At 35.2% G+C, this 13,878-nt stretch overlaps 1 protein-coding gene and 1 pseudogene across 6 annotated transcripts; both read right to left on the bottom strand.

Moving 5' to 3' along the window:
* Positions 1-23: 23 nt before the first annotated feature.
* Positions 24-8,105, bottom strand: LOC107048169 (phosphoglucomutase-2). 6 transcript variants are annotated; one of them, XM_015271229.1, is made up of 9 exons: positions 8,058-8,105; positions 7,027-7,269; positions 6,656-6,912; positions 4,653-5,118; positions 3,904-4,269; positions 3,402-3,625; positions 2,810-2,915; positions 432-658; positions 24-289 (listed from the first exon to the last, which is right to left on the bottom strand). In XM_015271229.1, the coding sequence occupies exons 2-9, from the start codon at positions 7,102-7,104 to the stop codon at positions 187-189; spliced, it is 1,827 nt and encodes a 608-aa protein (XP_015126715.1). In that variant the 5' UTR covers positions 7,105-7,269; positions 8,058-8,105; the 3' UTR covers positions 24-186. The 6 variants fall into 6 exon arrangements, with proteins under 6 accessions (XP_015126715.1, XP_015126711.1, XP_015126712.1 ...); XM_015271225.1 differs by having other exon boundaries at positions 7,027-7,898; positions 7,958-8,084; XM_015271226.1 differs by having other exon boundaries at positions 7,027-7,286; positions 7,958-8,084.
* Positions 8,106-9,807: 1,702 nt separating this feature from the next.
* Positions 9,808-13,567, bottom strand: LOC107048047 (annotated as a pseudogene).
* Between the last annotated feature and the right edge of the window lie 311 nt (positions 13,568-13,878).

Below are 13,878 nucleotides of genomic sequence, written 5' to 3'. Positions count from 1 at the left end.
ACTTTAAAAAATACTATTTTGGATGAGGAAGAACTGATGTCTTTTGAATGTAATTAGTGTAACATATTGAGCTTTTTTATTAGGTTTTACTCCTTTACGGATATTGTCTCTCGTCGTTGATTATGAATGCCTCGATAAGGAACTAATTTTTGTATGAAAAAATCAGGGGAATATGTGTATAAGAATTTATGGTGAACGTGGGATCAATGAATTTGCTTTAGGCATCAGGAATTCTTCGACTATTGCTGAGACCATCTCGGCGAGAGTGTTCTTTAGGGTATCGATGTTCCTGTTGAAGAAAATAAAAAAAATGTTATTTATCAATGAATTTCTGTTATTTTGCGTGATCAGTTTGCCAATTAAATGACGATCATTAAGTAGAAAGGATTTTTTGTTGAGGATTTTTTGTGTTTTTAATGCTAAAAACTTACTGATGTTCGGGGGAAGCACACAGTTCAGTATAGTATTTAATTTTTGGTTCTGTTCCACTGGTTCTCAGGGTACTGACGAGCCCGTTATCAAAGGTAAATGTTATCATTTGACTGGACTTTGAAGAGGGTAATACAGCCTTGTTGTCGGGTTTTGTGCTATCATAGCCAGTCGTCAAATCGCGAACGGCAATTATCGAATATTTTCCACCGGCGATGCTTGTTGGGTACTGGAATATAGTAACAGGAGTAATTAGGGGTCATGCCCAAGGTAAACCGTTTTTTTTTAATGAGAACTGGGTTGGGAAAATTCAATTTTTTCAGGCCAAATTTATTTATAGGAATTTTGTCTCATTTTTTGGACTAAAATTTTTTTATTTGCTTATTTGAGGTGTTCGAAATCACTGTCAAGTGAAATTTTGCATTTTTCGTGCCAAATTTGGTAATTTTGCAACTTTTGAATGCAACAAATGTCAAATTCCTCTTGACTACGATTGATCAAGTCCATTTGAATGCAACACAATTGAAAATAATCGCTAAAATCAACACTAATTGTCAATCATTGACGTTGTTAAATATCACTGATAATTCTATCTATAAACGTTTTTTCAAGTCACAGATTTCGATCGATTTCAATGCACTTGGGCTCAATTTGTTCGTTGAGACATTTTCTATCAAGTTCGGACGATCTATTTTGATAAATACACTGATGAATAATTATGACTATTTGTTCAAAGTTGATTGGTTTCGTCATGTGAAAATACAACTGTGAAAATAAAACTACAAAAAATCAATGGAGAACGTACCAACGAACATAATCAGCCCAATTGGGACTAGACATAATTTTTAGTAATATTTTGACTTCTTAATGAATGACTCTCGATATTTACTAAATCGATGAATTTCAGTTGTGGTACATTCAACAGAACTTTATGAATCACAGTCAAGTGGCATTTGTATCGATACAAATATCTCCAGATGTAATATTCGAACAGATATCTCATTCTTGGACTCTTCATCATCATCATAAACTTGAAATTCCCAGATTATAAACATCTTTTTGTAGTAATGAAGCATCCAAGAATAAGATATCCTTGTGGAACAGTCCCTCTAATGAAATTAGTTTTTAAAAAATTCAATTTCGTAATTTTTTAATGCAACAAATATTAAATTCCACTGGCCTAGGATTGACCAAGTCCATTTGAATGCAACCCAACTGAAAATAATCGCTAAAATCAACACTAATTGTCAATCATTGACATTGTTAAATATCACTCATAATTCTGTATATAAACGTTTTTCCAAGTCACACATTTCATCCGATTGCAATGCACTTGGGCTCAATTTGTTCGTTGAGACATTTTCTATCAAGTTCGGACGATTTATTTTGATAAATACACTGATGAATAATTATGACTATTTGTTCAAAGTTTGATTGGTTTCGTCATGTGAAAATACAACTGTGAAAATAAAACTACAAAAAATCAATGGAGAACGTTCCAACAAACATAATCAGCCCAATTGGGACTAGACATAATTTTTAGTAATATTTTGACTTCTTAATGAATGACTCTCGATATTTATTAAATCGATGAATTTCAGTTGTGGTACATTCAACAGAACTTTATGAATCACAGTCAAGTGGCATTTATATCAATACAAATATCTCCAGATGAAGTGTCCACAAACCATCTGAAACCTTACAAAATTCCTCCTGAGATCTACGTGAAGAACGGTGATAACGAGTACATGGACTGCACAATGGGCACCGCCAGAATTCCAAACAACAGAGTGGGAACAAGTGCCACTGACGTTAAAACCACATTCATCGCAACCCTCGTCATCCAACTGACCTCCTCCTTTCTCCTTTTGCCCACCGACATGGCATGCATCATAAACAAAACTCCAAAACCCTAAAGACCACTGAAACCCCCAACGAGCATGACTCGATATTTCTCCCAGAGTAGATTGAAAACTGCTCAACAACTCTAGAAACCTCGGACTAAACGTCACAACTACGTCTGTTCCTCGATAGAGAGATAACACCCGACTATTCCACCACAGTCACGTAATTATTACTTATGCCTTAATTTGTTTGTTCCATGCAGTCGACTGATAACAGCCCATTGAAATTCGATTCAATGTTTGTCCAGACTAAAATCACAGAATAATTTATTAACTATTGGGAAATGACATCACAGTTACAACTCTATCGTCTTTAGTTTGTTGCTATCCTCTCCTTTTTCCAACTTTTAATGCCAGCTCATGCTCCACTAGACACCAGTCGACCTCGTGCCATGCGATAATTAACTCGCTCGTTGCAAAAAACAAACACACATGCGTCTAAATGCATTAATGAGCAAACGATGACTCAAACTTACTGTATTTGGCTGACCAGCGAAATTTCTCAATCTCTCGAAAATTTTCTTTATTGTCTCTTGGTTGTGACAGATCCAGTAGGAGTTGTCGCTGATGTGGTGGCCGTAACTGTTGAGGAAAGTTGTGGAGTGAAGAATTTTTTTCAACAAATGCATTCAAAGAATTGATAAAAAGTGAAGGGCAAATAAAAAAACGGGAAAAAGGAAAATAGAAAATCGTGGTTCTTTCATACCTTGTGACCTGATGGAGCGATTTGAATAAATCAGGGCTCATTTTGAAGCTTGTGAGAATATCTCTCGAATGAGCCCTGGCTTTTTCAATTTCACTCTGCCAATCTCGAGATATTTTGGATCAAAACCGGGTAGTTTTATTCAATCTCTTCGAATTTAATTTTCTTTCTGAATCAATTTTTGAGAAAAATCGCAGAATTAAAGGGAGATTTTTTTTTATTCAAGAGAAATTTTTTTAGGAGGCAAATTGGAAGATGCATAAGAGGAATTGATAAGAATTTTAGTGCCTTAATTGGATTGAGAGACCTTTACCAAAATTTGAAATACTGAATTTCATAAATTTATGAATAAAGAAAAATCTTACACTTTGTAGATGTCCTCGAGTTTATCTAGAAGAGTCAGGCCCATAGTCTCTAAGTACGCCGCCATCTCGGCGAGCCTAATCCCCGCACTTATTCCATCCTTATCGAGGACACTCGACCCACACATGAAACCGATGGCTTCTTCATAAGCAAAAAGAATGTGTTTCTTTTCTTCCAACAATTTGACACATCTGTTTCCCATCCATTTGAATCCAGTTAATGTTTCCTGAGTAAAAAAAGATTTGATGATAGTTGCTGTTAAATCAAGATTAAAAATGTCTGAGTATTTCACTAAAGCAACGGCATTTTTTCATTTTTTTAAATAAAAAAAATTCTTGAAATACGAAAATTTCAAGTGAAATTTCTGTTTTTACTGTTTCATTTTTTCATTTTGTTTCCTTTCGTTGTTTTATTGTTTTATTTGATTATTTAAGTATTAAAATTGAAATAATATTTAAAAAACGAATTTTAACAGACAATTTTAACCCGAAATTTTGTCTGTACCTCAAACTGGAATCCCTCCCTTTTCGCCATGGAGGCCAGAATCTTACTGGAGACTGTGGAAGCAAGCATATAGGCATCAGCAGGATCAGCATCAGGATGAATGACTCGATGTACGTGCAGCATCCACCAAGCCAGCAGGGCCCCGATCTCATTTCCATTGAGAATCCTCCAGTCGCCTTCTTTAGTCCTGACTGCACAGCCCAGTCTGTCAGCATCAGGATCGTTAGCCAGGATAATTGACGATTTGCTGGCGTCAGCTGTCTTGATGCTGAGGTCAAGAGCACTTTTCCCTTCCTCTGGATTCGGAAATTTCACTGTGGGAAAGTCCGGGTCTGGGTCTCTCTGCTGTTCGACAACTACAAATGGCTGGAAGTTAATTGAAATGATTGATTAATTATTATTTTTAATTTTCGGGAATGCAGTTTTTCATTCGTTGCTTTTAATTATTTTATTTGACTATTTTAGGGAATCAATTGATCAATTAATTAATTCACCTAATTATTTAACTGTCTTGAGGGCTGATAATGATTAAGTCCTTTGATTAATCAATTAATTGATCGGTCTCCATACTTCAATAATTGATTGATTAATTAATTAAGTAAAATAAATAAATAAATAAATTGATTAATTTATTTATCAATTATTGAATTATTGAAGTATTAAAACGATCAGACAATAATTAATTAATTAATTAATTAATTAATTGTCTCTAGTGTTAATAATGTGTTTTTAATGAAATAATAAATTACCTTGAAATTAGCAACGCGAAATGCTTCCTTCATGTACTCAAATCCCACCCCATGCATAGCAGTATAAGTAAATTTCAAGATTGTGCTTCTATTGGTCTCTGGATAAACAGTATTGTCCTTGATGATTCTGAAGTAGTCCTCCATGACCTCCCCGAGGGGATCCTTGCAGAGGGAGCCAGCTGCATTGAGGACAGAGACGTCCCAGGAGGTGAGGGAGGGCTCGAGATTATCTAAAATTGACTTCTGTATCTCTTTGTCGTGTGGGGGGATGATCTGGGCACCGTTCTCCCAGTAGACTTTGTACCCGTTGTCCTCTTTGGGGTTGTGGGAGGCTGTTATCATGATCCCAGCAGCGCATTTGTACCTCATCACTGCGAAGGGGACGAATGGAGTTGGACAGACTTTTGAGTACATGTAGACTTTGACGCCACTGTTGATGAATATTGTGGCTGTCAACTGAGCAAATCTGAAATTCAGAAGGGAAATCTGGAAATGCCAAGTTTATGGTGATGATGGAGAGCCCAGGAATGAGATATCTGGATGACTATTACATCTGGAAATTCATCGATTTAATAAATATCGAGAGTCATTCATTAAGATGTCAAAATATTACTAAAAATTCTGTCTAGTCCCGATTGGGCTGATTATGGAGAATGTTCGTTGGAATATTCTCCATTGATTTTTGTAGTTTTATTTTCACAGTTGTATTTTCACATGACAAAACCAATCAACTTTTGAACAAATAGTCATAATTATTCATCAGTGTATTTATCAAAATAAATGGTCCGAATCAGTGATATTTAACAATGTCAATGATTGATAATTAGTGTTGACTTTAGCGATTATTTTCAGTTGGGTTGCATTCAAATGGACTTGATCAATCCTAGGCCAGTAGAATTTAATATTTGTTGCATTAAAAAATTACGAAATTGAATTTTTTTAAAACTAATTTCATTAGAGGGACTGTCCCACAAGGATATCTTATTCTTGGATGCTTCATTACTACAAAAAGATGTTTATAATCTGGGAATTTCAAGTTTATGATGATGATGAAGAGTCCAAGAATGAGATATCTGTTCGAATATTACATCTGGAGATATTTGTATCGATACAAATGCCACTTGACTGTGATTTATAAAGTTCTGTTAAATGTACCACAACTGAAATTCATCGATTTAATAAATATCGAGAGTCATTCATTAAGATTTCAAAATATTACTAAAAATTCTGTCTAGTCCCGATTGGGCTGATGATGTTCGTTGGAACATTCTCCATTGATTTTTTGTAGTTTTATTTTCACAGTTGTATTTTCACATGACAAAACCAATCAACTTTTGAAAAAATTGGCATAATTATTCATCAATGTATTTATCAAAATAAATCGTCCGAACTTGATAGAAAATGTCCCAACGAACAAATTGAGCCCAAGTGCATTGAAATCGGATGAAATGTGTGACTTGAAAAAACGTTTATAGGGGAGGTTGGGTAAAACGGACACATTTGACTTTTTAAAAAATGTTAATGAGGAGTTGAAATGTTGATAAAATTTAATAATTTTTCTTTGCAATACAAAGAACAATTCTTTCACTTTGTGACGAGCCTGAACTCAGCTCAATTGATCAATTTGTTTCTGGGTTATGAATAATTTTAAAAAAGTCTAAAGTGTCCGTTTTACCCCAGCCTCCCCTATACAGAATTATCAGTGATATTTAACAATGTCAATGATTGACAATTAGTGTTGACTTTAGTGATTATTCTCAGTTGGGTTGCATTCAAATGGGCTTGATCAATCCTAGGCCAGTGGAATTTAATATTTGCTGCATTAAAAAGTTACGAAATTGAATTTTTTTAAAACTAATTTCATTGGCGGGACTTTCCCACAAGGATATCTCATTCTTAAACTGTTCAATACTATATGCAAGAGATTTCTGTACAAATATTACAATTTATAATTTATTTTAGCACTTGCTGCATTAAAAATTTCAGAAATTCAATCGACTAACCTGTAGCTATTGTGCCTCCCATCATACCCAATGACAATTCCCTTCTCCTTGAAGCCCTCCCCACCATTAATCAAGTACTGAAGTAGTCCCTGGCCAGTCTGAATGATCACCAGATCGTTCATCCGACTGTAGCCAGGGCCCATCCGGCCTCGCAGACCAGCTGTGCCGAATTGCAGTCTCTTCAAAAACAGTTCTGACAGCACCCCCACGTCCTTTGACTTCACAATCTCATGAATCTCATCCTCTGGCTTCAGATCCTGAGAAAAAAAGTCCAGAAAAATCCAGTGAAATCCACATTTCCAGATAAAAACAAATCAAAGAAAAAAAACTGGACGTTAAAATCTGATCATCGAATTTTATGATAAATTTACCTTGTACCACTCGAAATACTCGTTAATCTTGCCATCAAGGGTGTCATTCCCAGTGATCACTCGCCCTTTCGCCGTCATCTTCCCCAAAAAGTCCCTCGAACAATTAAAAACCTTGATCAAGTGCTTCAACTCTCATCAAACACTCAAGACCTCTGAATTCCTCTAGTTCCAACAATTAATTAACGTCACATTCTCGTCATCAACGCTGTATCGTTCAGTGTCTCCCACAAGTTGTGAAATCTTCTGATAAAAAACACAATCTGTTTATGAAATACAAATACAGTGATCACCATAAAACGAGATAACTCCACTGCAGCTCCAGTTTTTAACGAATACTTTCAAATCCAGTGGAGATATCGAAATCCTCATAAGAACCTTTTTTATAGCCCTCATAATTCTCCACAAAAAATGTATTTATAAAAATTTTACAACTTCCTTCCACTCTAAAATAATTCAACAAAAGCAAAACTCAAAACAGTAACGAGAAAGAAAACAGTTCAAATCGATCGAAAACTCGATCGCCAATAACTCGACATCTGCTGAGTGAAAATTCACATTTTTTTTCTTCATTTTGGAGATATCTTTTGAGACTTCAAGGCCCGGCCTGCGCGAATTTTTTTTTATTTTCATCTCTAGATTGCCCAGAATCCACGTACATTATAGCCATTTACGGGGATACTAATTGCGGGCGGAAAAATGGATGTAAAATTCTGATCTAGGGGCCAAATGAAAGGTCACAACCTGTCACATGTCGGTAATTAGTTCTTGAGGGCGAATAATGATAATTAGCATGGAATTATGAGGATATAATGCACCCCGAAATTCACCAATTTTTCAAGTTCACAACACAATATGGCAGCAGAATTCTGCCCCTAGAACAAATACTAATTATAATTCGTACGAAACCAACACACAATTGAAACATAATTACCGATCTATCGGATATTCTGCTTTTTCGTTTGATACCAATATTGGATTTTGTTATGCGTTTTTTGGCACGTAATAGGTATCCCCGTGACTGAGGTGATTACCTGTGAATTTCGGGAAATTTTAGCTCCACTGAAATCTGGCAGATGTCGCCACCATCAACTCGGAGGCAAAAGCCAGATCCGATCAATTAGCCCCTCATGTATAGATATTACAAATTTTTATTTTTTTCCGCATTGAAGTAGTTTTGAAGAATATTGCGAGCTAATAAAAAACATTTGCTAATTAGTACTTTTTTTAAAATAAATTTTTGAAAAATCACCTCTGAAAAAAAAGGCGTTATCCCCTCTATTTCATTATTTCCAAAAAATTTTATCACCAATCGATAACAAATCGTTTGAAGATTTTTGCGAGTTACGAAAAAAACGTAAATGTAATCATTTTATTGTGTAAATTAACAATTCCAATTTCAACTGAAAACCAGAGTTGATGACCAGAGTTTGTAACAGAGATGTCAGACAAGATATGAATGTTTTTTTTGGCTCAAATGAAAGAGCGGCTTGAAAAATGGCGTGTATAAGTCTTTAAAGATGACAAATGTCTCTAAAGATGATATCTGTAACAATCATAATTGAAAATCTCAAAATTAAATTAATCATGAATTAAATTTGCCGCCGCAGACGACTGGAACCAATGAGGACTGAGCGTGACAGACTTACGAGATATCGATAGTTATCGACTTTAGTAGTTCTACCCTTACGGTAAATTCAAAGATTTTTTTTATTGTTTAAAGTGTTCAACTCTGAATTGAATTATTTACACTGCCGCTTATTACAACAATATTGGGTGTAGACCCTCGCCTATAACAGTTATTGGTTTGGCATATTTTATAGCATTCTAATTTTTCGTCCTTTCAGCATAACATTTTTTTTAAAAATAATTCTACACTTTTAAATCACATTCTTTAAGAAAATTACATATCTGCTCTAGATAAATTCAAAGATTATTGAAAACTGCAAAAAAATTGCAGAAAACTCGATTAGATTCAGAATTCTAATTTTTTTCTCAGTTTAATTATCGTTTTGGTTTTTCAAAGAAATGTTTAAAAATCAGGATTTCACCCAGTGTCTTATGTGAAAATCAACATTTCCATTGTAATTAAAGATTAAAATCTGAATTGTTTTTCATTAGATGCGAAAAAATCAAGAATTTTTTTGACACCTCATAAAAAAGAATCTACCGTTTTCCAAACAAGTTTTACTATTTATTTATAAGAGGAAAATGTTTGAAAAAATATCAATATTTTGTGAAATTTAATTTAGATAATACTGACTGGGGATGAATTTTTTCAATTTTTTTCCATGCAATTTAGTGGAAAAATTTAAAAACTGAAAATATCTTTAAGTTTATGTTCTTTTTAGAATGGGATCTCACTCCCTCAGGTGTTGATCGAATATAAATTCTAATTATCAACGACCAACATCCCAATGATATCAGATGTTCGTTTGGCGGAAAAGGGGGACGAAAAGGATTGAGATGGGAGATGAGAAGGCCAGTGTTGGAAAAACGGAGGGGTAAAATGGTTTTGATGACGGTGAGGGTGTTCGTGGGGAAAGGGATGAATATTTTTCTTCCCCAAAAATTTTCTTCTTTCATGGAATTTACTTTTCCATTATTAATAATTACAAAATTATTAAATTTTGAATTCACTGGACGACGCTGGGTTCATACTCTTACCTTATTAAAAATGACAACTGGCTTTCCAATTACAAAATATCAATTGGAAAGGGATTTTATATTAGGGGTGGGATTCAATTAGGGAATATTTCGAAAACCAAGAAATTTAGAGTTGAATTGAATATAATATTGATTTTAATTGTAAAATTCGGAATTGGTAGGTTTACAAAAACAAGTATTTGATTTACAAAACAGAATTAATACGACATTTCTACCCCTGGAATGATCTGAAGGATCGAGTTTTTTATTACAAAGGTATATTACTCCCAGTTCAATCTGTTGAACTGTCGAAAATATTTTCGTTTGGCTGTAGATCCTTGGGTGAATCCGTAATTTCCTCGCCAGCAGTTAGATTCACTAAACGCTATTGTATATACTATCCCGAAAACACTTTCTTCCACTCGTTGGGGTTTATTAATGTTTTTGACGAATTTTGGGAAAATGAAGTTTCAAGTTTGTTTGAGACTCTCCACAACATTTCACAATAATCGAATCCCTTAATGTAAGAAAAGTCACCGCCCTCGGTTAAAGAAATTTGATTCCCGGATAATTTCAATTGCTCGTAGCCTACTAATTCGGAAACTATCCAGCGTAATTTCGACTCTGCGAATTATTATCGGAGGAAGGGTTGAAAAACTGGATCGATTGAGTGAACTATTTCCACCAGAATTGTTACTGCTGTTGAGGTTTTCTAGGTTTTGGAAAGCCACTCGACTCGTGGAGGCTCTAACGAGTCGATTTTTAATTGGTGGAAAATGTATGACTTTTCCCACTTTTTAATCGTCACTGGGAAAGTAGTTCACTCGGTTTTGGGGTTTTCGATTCATCGTTTCTCAACCATTCCTCCATGTGTGAATTTTGGTATTAAGAACCGGGGACAGGCTGAGTGAAGCATTTCATCATTGATGTTCTCAATCCCATTGTTTTTAAAATTTTTATTAAGTTCAAATGATGAAACGTTCTCTCTATTATTTGGTTTAATAATTTACATTTTATCTACATATACTTTTTTCAATTTTTCCCATCATAAAAATTCTGGACATTACAGCATGCTTAATCCCATTTTACTATTGTGACGGACACGTCAACATTTTTAAATTGTAAGTTTTCTAACTTGCGGACTTAAGAATTCACTCTGTGGCAGCACGAGTTGATGTGAATGGCCTTTTTCTCTCTTATTAATCACAGTTTATTGGCGTCGAAAACTTTCCTTATTAACTAAAATAATAACTCCAATTGCATTTCACTCTTAATAGATTCTTGGGCCTGTCAAAATGATTAAAATATGATAGCTCACGACATTTGGACGAGCATATGTACATTTACTTTAAATACATTCCCCTCATTATTTCCTGATGAATGAAATTACCTTCTAGCACCAATGCATCCTGCTCAGAGGTATCACTCAAAGCAGAAGCATTTTTGAAGGAAGCCCTGGCCAGCCCCCAGGTAACATCAACATTATTCTTATGGAAAATGGCCAGTGCCCTCAAATCGCAGAGGACCTCCCCGTAAAGTTCTCCTCGGTCTTCTGGTCTAGACTATCGAGTTGTCTCGTTAGTTCCATCATTACTCCAGCTGACCTGCATCACTACAAATATATTCACTTGTTCTTCATGGTGTGAGCGAGAGTCAAAATAATAATGAAGAATGAAAATTAAAAAATGGAATGAATTGATTAGCTGCAAATAAATATCGATACTTTACAAAAAAGCAAAAAAATACTTTCGTCTTGTGAAAATCTCTTGGAAATTGATGGATTCAGAGAGAAAATTCAGAAGACATTTTCTCTAAGGCATAAAATTCTGTGAAATTGGAGAAAAAAATTAAATTCTCTGCAGAAAATGTTTTTTGCCATTTTTTAAAATGTCATTTTTCTCTATTCGAACATTTCTATTTGGGAAATCTTTATTTCGCTTGTCTGCGTTCAGTAGTTCAATGCTGCATTGATGAAAAACGAATGGAACGGAAATACCAACCCGTTGAGTTCGAAGTCTACATTAGTGAGTTCGTCGTCTGAGCAGTCGTAAAATTCATCGTCAATATCGGTGTCAGTGACGGAAACAGCATCAAATTCATTTTCGGTTCCTGCTGCTGAGTATAAACTCGTTGAGGATGCCACTCGTTTGCGAGCTAGATTTTTCGATTTTTTCCCTCTAACTTGATTCTGCTGAGTTCTGAAATCACGAAATTGTTTATTCCGGGTGGAGATCAAAGAAGATGAGGTGACATTTTTGTTTGTTTGACGTTTAAAGAAGAGACTAGTGGAATATAAAATTCAGCGATTGCAATAATGGAATAAAAAGTCGAACATTGTGGGGAAACTATGGGACTATTTCAGTAGCGAAGTGGTGAAACTGTTCAAGTCGACTTATCTCTTTGTTGAGTTTTTGAAGAGTATCTCCGAATCTAAAGGAGATAATGAAATTTTCGTGATGACCTTTTTTCTAGAGCTAATTGAGTGCTACAAAAAAAGTCCTAATCCAAATTTAGCTATCTCCCTTAGATTCCGAGGTATTCACTAAAAACTGGCCAATAGTCAAAATCGACTTAAACCGTTTTACCACTTCGCTACTAATTTCCTAATTATCTCAGAAACTACCAGGTTTAGAGAAAAATATCAGAAAATCTGATTTGCAGACCACGAAGTTGTCTACAAAAAATGCGATGGGTTTCTCTCTAAATTCGAATTCTATTTTGATTTTTTCAAAATAGAAAAAACGATTAACTAGACGATTTTTTTTAAATCGTCTCGCTAAGTTGATGTAGACGAGCGTAGGATCATTACCTCAAATGAATGCATCATCACCGACAAAAACCCAGGAACATCGACCAGAATGAGATTAATTAGGGGAGAGCGGGGTAAAATGGACACTTTGGACTTTTGTTTTAATTAAGCATAACTCAGAAACAAATTCATCAATTGAGCTCAGTTCAGGCTCCTCACAAAGGGAAAGAAATGCTCTTGGCAATGAAAAAAAAAATTATTAAATTTTATCAACATTTCAACCCGTCATTAACATTAAAAAAAAAATCAAGTGTCCATTTCACCCCAACCTCCACTACCTCAGAGAATAATTACCTCAAAGTTTCCAATTCCACTTTCAATTCAGAGACTCGTCTGTTAACACTCTCCAAATTATTCATCATTGTCCTTCGTTCCTTGTGCTCCATGACTTTCTGATAAATGAATACACTAGCAACACTAATTACCCCGATTGCCGCCCCCAGGGCAACAGCCACCACATGAGGGTTCTGCAGATTGCTCATTTTCCTAGAGCAGAAGGAGCAGAGGCCAAAAAAATTAAAATCAGAGAATGAGAAAAAACAAAATCAAGAATAACTCGAGCACGTGAATAGCGAAATGAAGAGTTGTCTTACGTGTGTGCGGAAACTCGGGCAATAATAAGTAATTAATGTATAACCATTAAACTTTGACTTGCTTCGTCACTCGGAATCCGTTACATATGTATTAAATCACTGACATATTCCCCTACCCCTAATGCGCACTCAACAGATAAATTAATAATGAAATAAATAAGGCAAACGTCAGATGAAGTGTTGTAAAATCATCTTCAGTTGGTGAATTAATTTCTCGGACGACTTTATCTGAGAAAAATTGATAATTTTTGGTCCGACGAACTGCTGCGAATCGTCACCACTGATCACTGAACCACTCTTTTGAGGTTAAGGTAGGTGTGTTGAGTTGATTAATGCAATTTAAGATCGGGATTAAGAAATTGAGGGAAGAGAAGAGTTGACAGGGTGTGGGGAGGGATTGACGATTTTACTCTCATGCTCTTCTATTTTTTTTTTCGTTTTTAATTGCGGATTTTTGTGGCTGATTGGGGGGAGTGTTCTGGAACCGCTGGGACGTCTGACCGCTCGATTTGACGGGGACCACGTGACTTGCCGGCTGGGGGTCGTGCGGGAGATTTGAAAATGGTTGAAGAATAGGGGTGATTAATTGGAGACCACGAGGATGGGGGATTTATCGATTTAGTGGTGGCCACTAGGTGGTGATATTGAATGGTATTAAAAATGTCAAAAATCCCTTTTCGTAGAGAACTTCTTAATCCGCAAATCAGATCTAATATTTTTCTCTAAACCTTGTAATTTCTGAGACAATTGGGAAATAGTCTGCAAAACGATTTTCATGAACTTATGCCATGAAAAATTCAAAGGGGG

The sequence above is a fragment of the Diachasma alloeum genome, unplaced genomic scaffold (assembly GCF_001412515.2).
Source record: "Diachasma alloeum isolate Michigan unplaced genomic scaffold, Dall2.0 Dall_scaffold_00185, whole genome shotgun sequence".
Classification (NCBI taxonomy): domain Eukaryota; kingdom Metazoa; phylum Arthropoda; class Insecta; order Hymenoptera; family Braconidae; genus Diachasma; species Diachasma alloeum.
The sequence above is the reverse complement of the archived record's forward strand: the minus strand, read 5'-3'. Positions and strand labels throughout refer to the sequence as shown.

Excerpts from the sequence above, each read along its gene's own strand:
- LOC107048169 (XM_015271229.1), bottom strand. The coding sequence starts at position 7,104 with ATGACGGCGAAAGGGCGAGTGATCACTGGGAATGACACCCTTGATGGC. Across the intron at positions 6,913-7,026 it reads AGTATTTCGAGTGGTACAAG|GATCTGAAGCCAGAGGATGA; the intron begins GTAAATTTATCA and ends TTTTTTTCTCAG. Across the intron at positions 290-431 it reads TGTGCTTCCCCCGAACATCA|GAACATCGATACCCTAAAGA; the intron begins GTAAGTTTTTAG and ends TTTCTTCAACAG.